The sequence below is a fragment of the Poeciliopsis prolifica genome, unplaced genomic scaffold (assembly GCF_027474105.1).
Source record: "Poeciliopsis prolifica strain line A6 unplaced genomic scaffold, Auburn_PproV2 SCAFFOLD007, whole genome shotgun sequence".
Classification (NCBI taxonomy): Eukaryota; Metazoa; Chordata; class Actinopteri; order Cyprinodontiformes; family Poeciliidae; genus Poeciliopsis; species Poeciliopsis prolifica.
This window is the reverse complement of record NW_026562382.1, coordinates 471812-486938: the sequence shown is the minus strand read 5'-3', so window position 1 is coordinate 486938 and position 15127 is coordinate 471812. Positions and strand designations below refer to the sequence as shown.

The 15127-nt window shown below is 36.9% G+C and overlaps 1 protein-coding gene across 1 annotated transcript; it reads left to right on the top strand.

Moving 5' to 3' along the window:
- Positions 1-12878: 12878 nt before the first annotated feature.
- LOC129361169 (uncharacterized) lies at positions 12879-14858 on the top strand (the record flags this gene model as incomplete). The annotated part of the gene is made up of 8 exons (XM_055031905.1): positions 12879-13136; positions 13350-13484; positions 13558-13691; positions 13822-13958; positions 14040-14133; positions 14247-14402; positions 14479-14662; positions 14758-14858. Coding segments are annotated over exons 1-8 (1035 nt in total), but the record flags the coding sequence as incomplete, so codon positions are not given.
- Positions 14859-15127: the final 269 nt, after the last annotated feature.

Here is a 15127-nt window from a genome sequence, read left to right as displayed (position 1 = left end):
TAATTTCTGAGCGCACAGCTTTTATTAGCCTACCGGTTTACGCTAAAAACCTCATAGCGTAGTTTATAGTAGTCAGCCACCAATTGTGCAAGTTCTCCCACTTAAAAAGATGAGAGGCCTGGAATTGTCATCATAGACATTCCTCAACTATGAGACAAAAGAAGAAAAAAAATTCAGATTGTCTGCTTTTTGTTTTTTTGGTTATTTTGATTTTTCTTTTTTATAATTCCATTTGTTAGTGTTATTTTGAAACAATAATCCTGTGTATATCTTAGTCGTCTAATCATCTCCCTTTATGATGATGTCTGGTATCACACACAGATACTAGTAAGAGAAACTGCATCTCATGTTGGCGTATTAGGCAGGCTCCCATTGTGTCTGTTATGAATTGAAACTGTAACCAACTAGTTTTAACTTACGAATAGATAAGTTGAGAAAACTTAGATTTCAAAGTTGAAGTTACAGTTAGTCTATCTTTTTAAGTTCAAAAAGGAGGATAATGAGCACAAACAACCATATCAAGAATAATGAACAGACTGTTTAATACAAAATTAAAGAGAATATTATAGTACAATTTTTGTTTCAACATAAAGTGTCCACCCTTGTATAACAGGTAGTGTAGTTTCTTTTAGTTCAGATTCCTTATTGTTCAGTTCCTTCTTTTAGAAGCTTTTTAGTTCAGTAATTGCAATTTAGGTCAGTCCAGTCAAGTCTTTGTTAAATGGCCATGTGTTTTTTGGATCCAAAATCTTATCCAGTGCAAAGTAGGCAGCGGATCCAGCAGTCCCAGGTCTTGGGTTGAAACCTGTAGCTCAGCAATCCAATCCAGGCCTGCGATGCTGTGCAGCTGGACAACCTTCCAACTTGAATGTGGTTCTAAAAAAAAAAAACCTAACCTGCATATATATATATGTGGTGGGACCGGTGTGGTTCAATAGGAAACTATTTTTTAAGGACAAAATTGTAATAATTTATCCCCAAAAAGTTATCTTCAAGGCACACAGGCCGCTACATATGAGGCTTGAGACAATCTCACTAATTTTTCAATAATTTTATTTATTACATCAGTTCATTGCTAATCAATAAAATACATTAAGTTAAACCACTCACATTAAATAAATAACAGTGACGGCTCAAGTCAAGGGTGGCATGCAGTTCAGGGTAGTGACCTAAATAAAAGAAACACAGCAAAAAAACACAAAACTAAAGAAATTGTGCAACAAATCAAAAGACCACCACCCAGAAAGTCCACCACCAACACATGACTGGCCTTTCCTGTCAAGATAAAAGACATTCAAATTACATGAGTCATTTCATAATTGTCGTTCAGTCAACAATCAATCAGCAGCAATTGTCAATTAAGAATCCGTCCTGGGATGCCACGCCACAGACGCCACTCAAGAGCGGCAGCAGAGTCCGTCCAAGCTGGTCGCCAGTCCCGAACCAGCCAAGCTGGACAAGGGGCAGGAGTCAGGTTCACGCTGACCACGACGGCTGGCAGAGAGCCAGCAATCAGAGCGACAAATGGACTGCCGACGGACAACCAAAATAACAGAGGACATCAACCAGGAACCACAGGGCAACAGGCAAAACAGCCGGCCCAAGGACAAACAGCAGCGTCTATAGCAAACATAAGTGTGTTAAACATCAAATCTAAAAGCATGCAGGTAATGAGCTTTTTCACTTACCACAAGTTCTATGTGTAGTGCCTCTGGCTGGGAGGAGGATCAGGCAGTTTACACAGGCCACCTAGGTGTACAATTAAAGCTAAGCGAAGGCTAGGCTAACAACAACAAGTATAGGAGAGCCTCTTACCAGAAGAAGGAGCGATCAGCATGTATCAGTCAAGCACACCTTAGTGTCAGACTGGCGCTGCACAGCAACAGAGGTCTAAACCGAAACACATGTTGACCAGGTGAGGGGGGCCCCTTATATACAAACAGCGCCACCACCAATTAAATGCCAGCACTTGTGGTGCGTTCAAAACCTCCAGGGCATACTGCCACATTCAGATCTCAATTAACTATTAAAATCCAAAAGTATGCAGGAAGCAATAAATTCCATTTATCGCAAAATAAAATTCAACTAATGGCAAGCTTGCAAAACAAACATCGCACTCTATGCGACCCATTATAAGTTTGTACATAACAAAAATGCGATACAGTGAAATCATTTTAATCTCACGTTTCTCCGATTGGTTTTTTTATGTTCTCTTTTCTTCCTGGTCGGAACATATGAACAGTAATGCCTGTGACGCCAGTTAGCATTATCTTAACTTCGGTTGCAAAAAATAGATTACAACACTCACGAGAGAAAATCACAGTAAAAATGTTTTTTTACTACCAGGGATCAGGTCACAAATCTTCTTTTCTGTTAACCGTTACCGGAATTTATCAGAATTTATCTTTTAGCGTGCAATAATTCAGCACAACGTGCTACAGCCAGCTACAATTTTTCTTCTTCTTCTAATTTTTTCTGCTGTCTAAACCAGAATATAACTCACAAGCCACCTGCTGGCGTTTTCTGGTATCACAAGAAACTGATTTGCTGGTTGCATTAAATAACAAAACAAAATCCTACAGAAATAAAATACAAACTACTACTAACAATAGTACCACACATATATATGTGGGTTACAAACACATGTATTTCTGGATTCATGGTTGAAGAAATGATCACTTAGTGTTCAATTTTTCACATTTTCTCCACCTTGAGTGACAGAAAGTGTAAAAATGGCATTCACAAAATTTAAATATTTCTACACACAGACATATAAATATGTTGAATAGGGAATGATGATTTTTTTAATTGTTAATTATTCTTTCATTTTTGTTTGGTTAGATTTTGTTTGGGTTTTTTGCTTTTCTTTTTTCTTTTCCCTTTGACAATTCAAACACCATGGACTGAAGGTGGTTGTCTCGCGAGGCGGGGCGCGCTAATTGGCCACCCGGACAGGTGTCGGCAGAGGTTGAGTAGAGCCCAATAAAAGGAGCCTGGCTGGGAAGAGGAGGAGGACTGGTTCTGCAGCCACGGAAACAAACACGCTGTGAGGGGCAGACGGAACCCGCTGATCCGGCATATAACATCGGAAGTTGGAAAACGGCCCAGTACAGAGGATCAGGCGCGCTGTAAGTAAAAGTTCCATTCGGATTGAACCGATCCTGCAGAGTACTGGCAGTGAGGACGTCTTCCGACGGAGTTCTGGTGCGGGGATGCTGGCGCTCTACTGTGTTTTCTTTGATTTGGACCTGAACGGAAGGGGGCGTGGCACGCCGAGGAGTGAGCGGCGTTGGAGTGTTGAGCAGCCGACTGTGGACAAACGAGAGTGTGCGCTGCACAGAGATCACCTCCACGAACACGATATATATATATATATATATATATATATATATATATATATATATATATAATATATATATATATATATATATATATATATATATATGTGTGTGTACCATAAGCTATATTTTCACATAAGCTTCCATACATAGATATGGAAGCTTATTTCCCATCCCATGTGTCATGTGACCATAATCACATGACACAGACCCCCTTGTCATCGGGGGTCTAACGGGCCTTTCATGACCCGACATTTCCCCTGAACAGTGCATAGCTTGTAAACTTAAGAAAAGGTAAACCGATCTTAAAGTCCATTAAGTCTCTAATAGGCTTCGTGTTTTCAAGCTTGCAGTCGTCCATCTTCAAACTGATTACATTACATTTTTTTATTAAGTGAGATTTATGTTTCCATAGAAAAATAATAATCCAGTTGTTGGAAATTGCAGAAATGTGTATTCCTAATGCATGTGCAGTGTAGGTAAATCTGGAAATACTTTCCATTTTGGTGAAAAATATTCTACGCAGAATAGATAAATCTCTGCTATTACAGGCCCAACCTTTCTAGGGGGCAGTAGAGAGCAACGTGTGGACGCTGCAGCGAGCAGAACCGATACGAGTTTGTTTCCAGAGTCCAGTGATCAAATATCATCCTCCTTTACATACATGACTGTAATAAAGACCCGGACTAAACATGATCTGTTGATCCTGCATATCGATGCTTGATCATTTAAGAAAGGATAACCTATCCTATCTTTAAGGTTTTTAGTGTTTTTTAAGTTTTTACCTGAAAGACAAAGCAATGGTTAGTGACCAAATGAGCGCAGAGGGTCTACATTCAAGACTCTGTTCAGGCGGTCAATGACGCCAATCGGTGACGTTGATTCTGGGTTGGAGTTTTCCATTCAAGGAAAACGTGACCAGTGAACAGCTGAGCCAATCAGGAGCAGGCGACCGCCCACTGCTCATTAACTATAGCATTTGAACACTTAGTTGGTTCCTTTTTAGTCTTGAAGTTGAAATATTTTCAAAGTGACTCATCTTAGTTATTATAAGTCCTTCACAGCGTCTTCATCACATAAATATGTATTTTATATGTGACCTTATGTGTGGAGAACCTTAAATTCTCCTTTTACCAAAATGGAAAGTATTCCACATTTTATTCATTTATTTTTATTGAACATTTTTTTTATGATGTTATTGTCTTAAAATGATGTGTGTGTCTTTAGCCTGTAAGATTTTATTACTTAAGTGCACGACACGTGATCTTGTAAAATGGTTCAAAGTGTTTAATAATTAAAAAGAAAAAATGGTGGTGTTGGTGGTGGACTTTCCGGGTGGTGGTGCTCTTTTGATTTGTTGCACAATTTTCTTTAGTTTTGTGGTTTTGTTTGCTGTGTTTCTTTTATTTAGGTCACTACCCTGAACTGCACTGCCACCCTTGACTTGAGCCGTCACTGTTATTTATTTAATGTGAGTGGTTTTAACTTAATGTATTTTATTGATTAGCATGAACTGATGTAATAAATAAAATTATTGAAATTAGTGAGATTGTCTCAAGCCTCATATGTAGCGGCCTGTGTGCCTTGAAGATAACTTTTTGGGGATAAATTATTACAATTTTGTCTTAAAAATAGTTCTATTGAACCACACCGGTCCCACCACACATATATATATGCAGGTTAGTTTTTTTTTTTTTTTAGAACCACATTCAAGTTGGAAGAATTAGTCGTGTGAACAATGTGGTCTTAAATATAAATTGTTGTGCCACTGATCAGGCGCACTTTTGAAGTAGACATGTTAAATTCCTATAAAAAGAGGTTTTTCCACAATTTCAGCATCATGCTGAATTTGTGGAAAAACCTCTCTCTTTGTGAGTTTGTTAAAACAATGATCGTTTTGTACTGTTTGACTGTTTTCTGAGAGAGGAAGCTGGTTGAATTGCCACTGTTTCAAGAGCAAGATAAAAATAAAAGTGTAATATTTGAAATGAAAGTGTATTAGGTGTAATTATTTTTAGGAAACTGTTAACTTGGCATTATTAGTGGAGGGAGTTAACAATAGTTGGAAATGTTAGTTTACTTAAATTGCAATTTTAAGTACAATTGCTGCCTTAAAATCTTAAGTTAAATTAACTCAAAAAAGGAATTGGTATGAATGTAGTTAGTCAGTTTAACTTTGAAATGAGAGTATATATAATTTTTTATTACTTTAACAAAATTTCACTTGACAAGAGTTCTCAATTTTTTGAGAATGAAGAATGTTCTGTCGTTAGTCATTTCAACTTATGGTTTCATATTTAAGCAACAAATTATAAGCAATTGGGCTACTTTTCTAGCTTGCCAACCTAAGTTGGAAAAATACATAATTTCAAGTTGTGCTAACTTGTGTTTTTAAGGCAGCAATTGTACTCAAGTTTTTAAGTTTAACCACCCTAATTATTTTTACAGTGCAGAATCAACGTCACCGATTGGCGTCATTGACCGCCTGAACAGAGTCTTTGATGTAGACCCTCTGCGCTCATTTGGTCACTAACCATTTGCTTTGTGTTTCAGGTAAAAAACTTAAAAAAACACTAAAAACAGTCTGTTCATTATTCTTGATATGGTTGTTTGTGCTCATTATCCTCCTTTTTGAACTTAAAAGATAGACTAACTGTAACTTCAACATTGAAATCTAAGTTTTCTCAACTTATCTATTCGTAAGTTAAACTAGTTGGTTACAGTTTTCAATTCATAACAGACACAATGGGAGCCTGACTAATACGCCAACATGAGATGCAGTTTCTCTTACTAATATCTGTGTGTGATACCAGACATCATCATAAAGGGATGATTAGACGACTAAGATATACACAGGATTATTGTTTCAAAATAACACTAACAAATGGATTATAAAAAAGAAAAAATCAAAATAACCAAAAATAACAAAAAGCAGACAATCTGAATTTTTTTTCTTCTTTTGTCTCATAGTTGAGGAATATCTATGATGACAATTACAGGCCTCTCTCATCTTTTTAAGTGGGAGAACTTGCACAATTGGTGGCTGACTACTATAAACTACGCTATGAGGTTTTTAGCGTAAACCGGTAGGCTAATAATAAGCTGTGCAGGCTCAGAATTAAAATGCATCCCCCCTACATGAGTAGACCAGACAGTTAAACGTGATATAAAATGTTCTGCACAATGGGCCTCTGTTATCAGTGTGTTTTCTCATCGATTTTCTCATCGTTCGGTCCTCCAGCGTCCTCGGCGACGGATTCTCCCTCCAGGGTCTCTACAAATTAGATATATAGATATATAGATATATAAATATCTATGTCTAGACATAGATATCCACATCGATAGATTGACGTGGATAACTATGTCTTGATAGATATTCACGTCTATCGATCACATATCTCTTGACAGACAGATGACAGAAAGACGTGCATATCGATCTCTAGATATCTATCTATAGCTATCTAATTTGTATTTGATGGGTATTGTCCACGTTCCCTGCAAAGGAAAATCATTCGTGACGCAATGACTGCTGAGGGCCTACATTCAAAGGCTCTGGTTCAGTCGATCAATGACGTCAATCTGTGACGTATGATGCGGGCTTCAAGTGTGCTATGGCAAGCCGTTTTCACATAAATTGCGTTCCCTCTGATTAACCGTAATTACTTTCTAGATTTCGAAAAATACATTTTGACTTGACAAAACTACATTTTGACTCCGGAATGATAATTTTAAGATATCTGCATTTACATTCTGACTAGTAAGAATAATAATTCAGGATATCTTCAATTACATTTTGACTGGTCAAAATTCCTTGCAAGATATCTCAAATGACGTCACTTGTTCTGTAACTTGACGAGACACGTAACCGGAATTACGATTTAAGATTTCTTGAACGTAATTATCACTGTCAAAATTACAATTTTAGATATCTGAATTCTGAATGAGGTGAAAGCCCCTTTGTGCTGTCCGAATAGTTGCCTGCAGAATTTTATATTTTCAGTAAATGCCACAAATAAATCTCACGTCATTTGGACTGGTTAGAATGTAATTATCTCAAATAGGTATTTTGTCCAGTCAAATTTTAATTAGAGATATCTTAAATTGCTAAAACGTCTGGTCATAAAACAATTTGAGATATCTGGAATGTAAGAGCAGTGAAACCGACTTTATATCAAAAAGGCTTGCCATACGCAGAAGGGCGACAGGTCTTTGACGTCAATCTGTGACGTATGATTAAGGAATGATCATCTGTGAAGCACAATGCATATCTGTGACCATCTTTGGACGTTGGATCTATAGGTCCTGCTAAATCTGTGTGGACCATTGCTAGTGGTTCTTTAGCTCTTGCATCTGGCTCCTTGTTAGTTTGAATTTTCCTTTCGTGCAGACTTCACGATATGGCATTTTCACCTCTCCTTTAATTTCCATGCCATGCACAACATTTTCTAGCTTCAGTACATCTCTGTAATTGCAATGTCCAAGAATCTCACGCCAACCTTGTAAGTCATAACATTTTTTTACACTGAGCTCCACATCCATTGTCCGTCGTTTGGAAGTAATACAATGTGTTACCTACGTGAATGGGGAACTTGGTATCGTCTCTGAGAAGAACGTTCTTTTCTTCTTTGAAGATCACCGTTGCTCCGCTGGATGTTGCAGCTTTCACTGAGAAGATGTCTTGCGGATATGAAGGGATGTACAATTTGTTCCTCAGCACTGTTTTAAGACGTCGACCTAACGCGTCTCCTCGTTTCTTGGCAACACCAAAACACCTGGATCCATCAGCCAATTCCACGCAGTGCGTCTCGGCCTGGAAACTTTCATCAAGCTTCCGAAACTTCCCGATGTCGGTGATTATATGCGACGTCGCACCAGCGTCCACCATCAGACCTCTCCTCTTGATGTCGTCCACTCGCGTGTCAGCGTCGCTCACCCGGAAAGCAAACTCTCTGTCGCTCCCGCATTTGAATACTTAGTTGATTCCTTTTTAGTCTTGAAGTTGAAATATTTTCAAAGTGACTCATCTCAGTTAAAATAAGTCATTAATAACTTATATATAAGTATGTATCACTTCCACCTCTTCTTCTTTTTGGCAATTAAGAGTTCGTCGCACTGCTGGTGTGAAGTCAGCTTTAATGAAACTCTTTAAAGTTGTTCTTATTACAGCTTCAGTTTCCCTGACACCAACACCACCGTCGAACTAAAAACACGTAAACTTAGTGAGATGGTGTCAAGAATACAATATCGATATAAAAATAACGTAAAACATATAAACATACCTCGCTGGCTAACCCTTCCTTTTGAGTAGAAATGAGGTCATTCAGTAAATTCTTACACTTAAATCATGCTTCTTCATTTGCTTGCCAACGCGATGCTGTTATATCGCAAGCGTCTCTGGTAACCTGGTAACCAGACGCTTCTACATCTACTTCCTACCTTAACCTTCAAAATAAGAGTCTTAAAAAGTATAAATAATACAAAATAAAACCTATAAATTAAAACTTTGGCAGTAAAAGTATGTATTTTATGTATTATAACTATATATTATATGAACTAGCAATGTAGGTAGCTAATTTACATTTAAATACTATAAAAATACTATAATGAACACTTTTGTACTATAATGAAGTTTTTGTACAGTTTTGTAAAAATGCTAAAGCGAACTGCATAGTTTTTACAAGAAACTCACTGATGAGGCTGATGAGAGCTTCTGGTCCAATCAATGGAGAGGAAAAGTTATTGAGCGCAGAGGGCCTACATTCAAAGACTCTGTTCAGGCGGTCGATGACGTCAATGGGTGACGTAAATGACGTCACCCACTGACGTCATTAACATTGAAGGATACTTGAATTAGTATCCCATTTAAGGATGACGTCACCAGGACCAGCTGAGCCAATCAGAAGCAGGTGACCGCCTACTGCTCATTAACTACAGCGATTGAATACTTAGTTGCTTTTTTTTTCTTTTTAATTATTAAACACTTTGAACAATTTTACAAGATCACGTGTCATGCACTTAAGTAATAAAATCTTACAGGCTAAAGACACACACATCATTTTAAGACAATAACATCATAAAAAAATTGTTCAATAAAAATAAATGAATAAAATGTGGAATACTTTCCATTTTGGTAAAAGGAGAATTTAAGGTTCTCCACACATACGGTCACATATAAAATACATACTTATATAATGTATAAGTTATTAATGACTTATTTTAACTGAGATGAGTCACTTTGAAAATAATTCAACTTCAAGACTAAAAAGGAACCAACTAAGTATTCAAATGCTATAGTTAATGAGCAGTGGGCGGTCGCCTGCTCCTGATTGGCTCAGCTGTTCACTGGTCACGTTTTCCTTGAATGGAAAACTCCAACCCAGAATCAACGTCACCGATTGGCGTCATTGACCGCCTGAACAGAGTCTTTGAATGTAGACCCTCTGCGCTCATTTGGTCACTAACCATTTGCTTTGTCTTTCAGGTAAAAACTTAAAAAACACTAAAAACCTTAAAGATAGGATAGGTTATCCTTTCTTAAATGATCAAGCATCGATATGCAGGATCAACAGATCATGTTTAGTCCGGGTCTTTATTTACAGTCATGTATGTAAAGGAGGATGATATTTGCCCTTGACTCTGGTTCTGATCCGCTGCTCCCTAAACAACCGGACACTTTTATACTTTTTCTTCTTCCTCCCAGCATCTAAACGTTGCTTTCTACTGCAGTATTTTTCAACCTTTTTTGAGCCTAGGCACATTGTTTTCATTGAAAGAATCAATGAAAATTATTATTATTTACAGTCATGTATGTAAAGGAGGATGATATTTGATCACTGGACTCTGGAAACAAACTCGTATCGGTTCTGCTCGCTGCAGCGTCCACACGTTGCTCTCTACTGCCCCCTAGGAAAGGTTGGGCCTGTAATAGCAGAGATTTATCTATTCTGCGTAGAATAATTTTCACCAAAATGGAAAGTATTTCCAGATTTACCTACACTGCACATACATTAGGAATACACATTTCTGCAATTAATTCCAACAACAGATTATTATTTTTCTATGGAAACATAAATCTCCCTTAATAAGAAAATGTAATCAGTTTGAAGATGGACGACTGCAAGCTTTTCAATTTGATTGAACGAACGACACTTTAAAAATAATTGGCTTCGGTATTTTTTTAAATTAAAAGGATTTATGGTTCTATATTCCAAGTAAAATATTTTCAAATCTGGGCAGAGTTCGTTTTTTCTTAGTTTGACTGTGATATTGACATTGTTGTCAAATTTATTTCGGCTTATTTTAAGACTGTTCATAATTCCTGCAGTGGTCAATTTAATAAACTGCATTAGATACGATAGTAGAATATTTAGTTTATTGCAAATACAAATATAGATACGAGAAAGAAAACAGAAAGTGACTAAATTATCGGAGATAACCTACATTCAAAGACTGGATAAAAAAATTACTATGATGTTTTCAATATATATATTTATACATATCTACACGTTGCAGCAGAACAGTGTTTTTCAACTAGTGTCCCGTGGAAATTATTCAATTTCACTAAATTGGTGTAAAACGATTTTTTGAAAACAAATTGACTGCAAATAATATGCCATTTCTGAGAGTCTGTGTTGTATAGTGACTAGCGGCGTCATCATGTAATTTCCTGATGACAGGATGGCAGTAGGTACACAGCACTGTACGTTAAAATAAGAGAATTAGTGATGCATGAATGTGACAGGAAGCGGTGAGAGCATTGTACCAAGCAAGACTGTGATGACAGTGATGGAAAAGTTTTGAAAAGAAAAAAGCTAAATTCAGACCCAGATGAAGAACTTAGCATGAGTGAATATCAACGGAAGGCAAATACCGTGAGCTTTTTCTTTTCTAAATATTATTGCTTCTCTCAGAAAAGGAATTATTTTCTATATTCTGGCTGAGAGATTGCTTGTGGTCAGAATTAGTCGTGTGAACAATGTGGTCTTAAATTTAAATTGTTGTGCCACTGATCAGGCGCACTTTTGAAGTAGACTGTTGGAAAATGTTCTCATCTTAACCTGTCTTTAAGTTATCTTGTGTTATGTTCATGTTTACTGATTTTCCTTTGTAAGTGTAACCGGGTTCTGCTTCACACCACTGTACCAGGCCGACCCAAGTACCCCTCGACTCTGTGTTGTGTAGATGTTTTAATGAAGACCAGGAGTTCTGGGTGAACAGGCAGTTTATTTCCTGAATGAGAACAGATCGGGTTGGAATCAATGCAATGGTTCAGCTTCCCTCAGCACACTACAACAGAGCGTCATGTTGACTTTAACTTAGCACAGAAAGTGTTTTACAAAATATTAACAAAACTAAAATTGCAAAATTGATGCCAGGCACACAAATCATAAATAGTAGTTGCACACTATTGATGTAAGTTTTTAAGAATGATACTTTATGTTTTCTAACACTTTTCCGTGCTGTGTGCTGAGGAATGAAACTCACCTCTCGTGCAGCTTCCATAGACTGCCACTGATTACAGAGGCCAGCAACATATAACCAGCCACACAGAGAGGAGGCGCTATTTCCCATTGCACTGATAATATATAAAGCAAGTGGGATTCTACAACATAAACTCTCTTACATAAGGTACAGCTTTATGTTCTGTATCCTGTCATTCTGTTTATGTGCATGTTGTACTGTTGTTGGCCACTGGGGGCAGTGAGAGCGAGATTTTATATATATGCAGCACTGTTCTAAAAAGAATTAGACGAAGAAAAGTTTTCTCTGTGCCTGACCGTTCCACAAATAAAAGAACACAGCTATCTAAGAAAAGAAGTGTGGTTCATTGTGATGATGAGTGCAGATCAAGAAAACACAAACGCAACATAGACATGTTAAGTGCAAATTGAAATATCTAATATAAAATATGATACAAATTCAAATTCAAGACACTTTGATAAGAACGACCATATATTATTATTATTATTATTTATTATTATTTTCATTTGTTTAGATTTTTGGCTGGTGGTGTGCCTCTTGATTCTTTCAATGAAAACAATGTGCCTACACAGCAAAAACTGGAGTGTTAAAATTTCAGGGTTAAACGTGTCAGAGTTAATTTTAACTCAGTAAGTGTATTTTTAACATTTAGCGATGTAATTGATGCCCAGTGTTGGAGTTATTTCGCAGAGTTGATTGCGTTGGTGTTGAATCAACTCTGCTGGGAGATAAATAAGCTCCTCCCCTCTGCTTCAGTTTGATTTCAATCTGAACACGGCTCCATTTTCTTCATCTCCTGTTCTACACGGTAAGTGTCCAACTTACTAAATATTTTGTCCAGCACTATTACATTGACAGAGTGAGTGATTTGACTATTTCTACTAATTACCACATAATGAAAAGCAGCTGAATATGTCCATTTTGCAACAGTTTTACACAACATGTTAGCTGGTAGCTAGTAGCACTTACACCTGATATTATTATAATGGAAAATTTTTACAAAACATATTTTGTCAGACCATACACTCGTAAAAATATACTTATACGTTTTTGCCGTTTAAAATGATAATTTTGGCCTTGTGAATGTAAGCTAACGACTATTAGCTTCCGCGGAGCGTCAACGAGCCGAAGTCACGTGACACCAATAGCAGAGTTACAGTGAGGTGAACTCTTGACCTTTACCTTATTTTGCTTTGTCTAGGTTTATCCCATGCTGAAATAAAATGCTGATCCATGTAAAGTTTGGTGACCTGCAAAAGTATGTGAAGTTGGAGGAGGTCGAAGGGCTGTTTGACTTTAATCAGTTTCATGAGAAAGGTTTGTTATTTATTTATCATCTGTGTGGGTCATGGGCATTATTCTTTTCAATGTATGTCTATTTAACACATATTTTACACATTTGTGGTAAGTAAAAATTGTATTTTCATTAATATGTTTTATGCTAATCACATGATCAATATCAAGTAACTTAGTTTTAAAAAATCCAGCTAATTACAGAATTAGGCTCTAAATCTTGCCTTGTTTTTTCAGTCATTGAACAATTTTGCCTGCCACCTGATACCAAAGTTACATACAAAGATACAACAGATACTGAAGTTGACGAAGAAATATTCAGTGACCTCCTTAGACAAGGCAATGTGGTACAGACAGTTTTCTGCTATGATGGTGAGATACCAAAGCAAATTAAATACAGATTTTACCAAAGAATGTAACTGATGTCTATTGTCTCTTTCTTCAGAGTTCTCAGAATGGTCATCTGCTTCTGACTCAAGCTTCAACTCAAATGCATCAACATCAACAATACTAATGGATGAGATGCCACGCAAGAAGCAAAAAACTGAGAATCCTGATAACTCAGTGTCTGCTAAAAATGTAACAATATTTTTTGTCTGCCTCTAAATTCTGTTTTGTATGTCCAGACATGTTTTGTCGTATTTTGGTCATCTGCATATTGCATATTTCCTTTTTTTTTTTCTTTCTTTTTTTATTGTTCATTTTATAGCTGGTTGAAGGTGTCCTACAAAGCAAGTCTGGTGGTGAAGAAATTCTGCAGGAGTATGAAACTACAGAAACCCTAACTGATGCCACAAGAAGACAAATGGTGAACATACTGGTGGCTCACATGATTGATGAACAAGGGTATGTTTGTTTTTACACTATTTAATTTATGTATAATAATTGAAAAAAAGGTTTAATCACCAATTTAAAATCTGCTGTTAGGCACCTCCCCACAAAAGCAATCAGAGACAAGTATGGCTTTGGAATAGTGACACTCTTCGCATCCCTCAAGGATCCATACACCAAAAAAGGCAATGTAATGTTTTTTTTTTTGTTTGTTTGTTTGTTTGTTTGTTTTTTTCTACAATCAATTTTATTTTGTGACTCAAAACTGTAATTTTGCATTTAATTTTTGTTCTTTTTTTTTAGGAGGCCATATCTCTGCTTAACCACACCACAGACAGGTCTGTGATCTTTCAGAAGATGAGAGAGACTTTTGAGCACCATCACAAGCTCATTAAAGATGCCAGTGGAAGAAATGATATCCTGACCACATTCCCGGGGTTCCTGGACACAAAAGGATTGGTAAGTGTTCAACTGAAGTCTTTAAATGTGGATTTTTACATTGTTATAATGGTTTGATTTCTACATGCTATTAAAGATTGATCAAGACTCCCGTCTCCTATTCAGTGAAGAAACCTCATCCAGACTGCTGCAGAAGTGGGATGTGTTCTTCAAACCAAATGTCATCAAGGAGGCTAAGCGTTTCACTTCTCCACCTGAGTTGAGAAGTTTGGTGCAGTCAGCGGAAAGTCTTCAAAGCGATGACCTCACTAACACATCTAGTAAGTACCTAGATATATCTGAAGATAGTTGACTATTCAGAGTACTCATAAAGTTCTGATATTATAGCTGAAAACTTTTATAAATTTGTCCTCAGGCTATGACCAAGAAATGGCCTCGCTGTTACTTCTCTTACATCTTCTTCCACCGCAACCAGAAGGACAGAAGTCTCCAAAAATCAGTGCAAGTGATGCAGAGAGAGAGACTTGTTGTCTTTCATAAGGTAATTGAAATTTAAAATATGCAAAATTATTTGTCTATTTCCTTTTATAGACATGCATAAATACAGATGTTTGAATGACAGCTTTGAAGATGTCTGGGCATACTTAAATTAATTTTTATGTCACATGTATCGTAAAGCTGTATGTTTTGTTTCTAATGTTTGGTGTATATCTTTTTAATTTTAGTCATGCTGCAGTTTAGAGGAGCATCATCGGGGTCAACGGGGTCTGCAGCCATACCTCCTT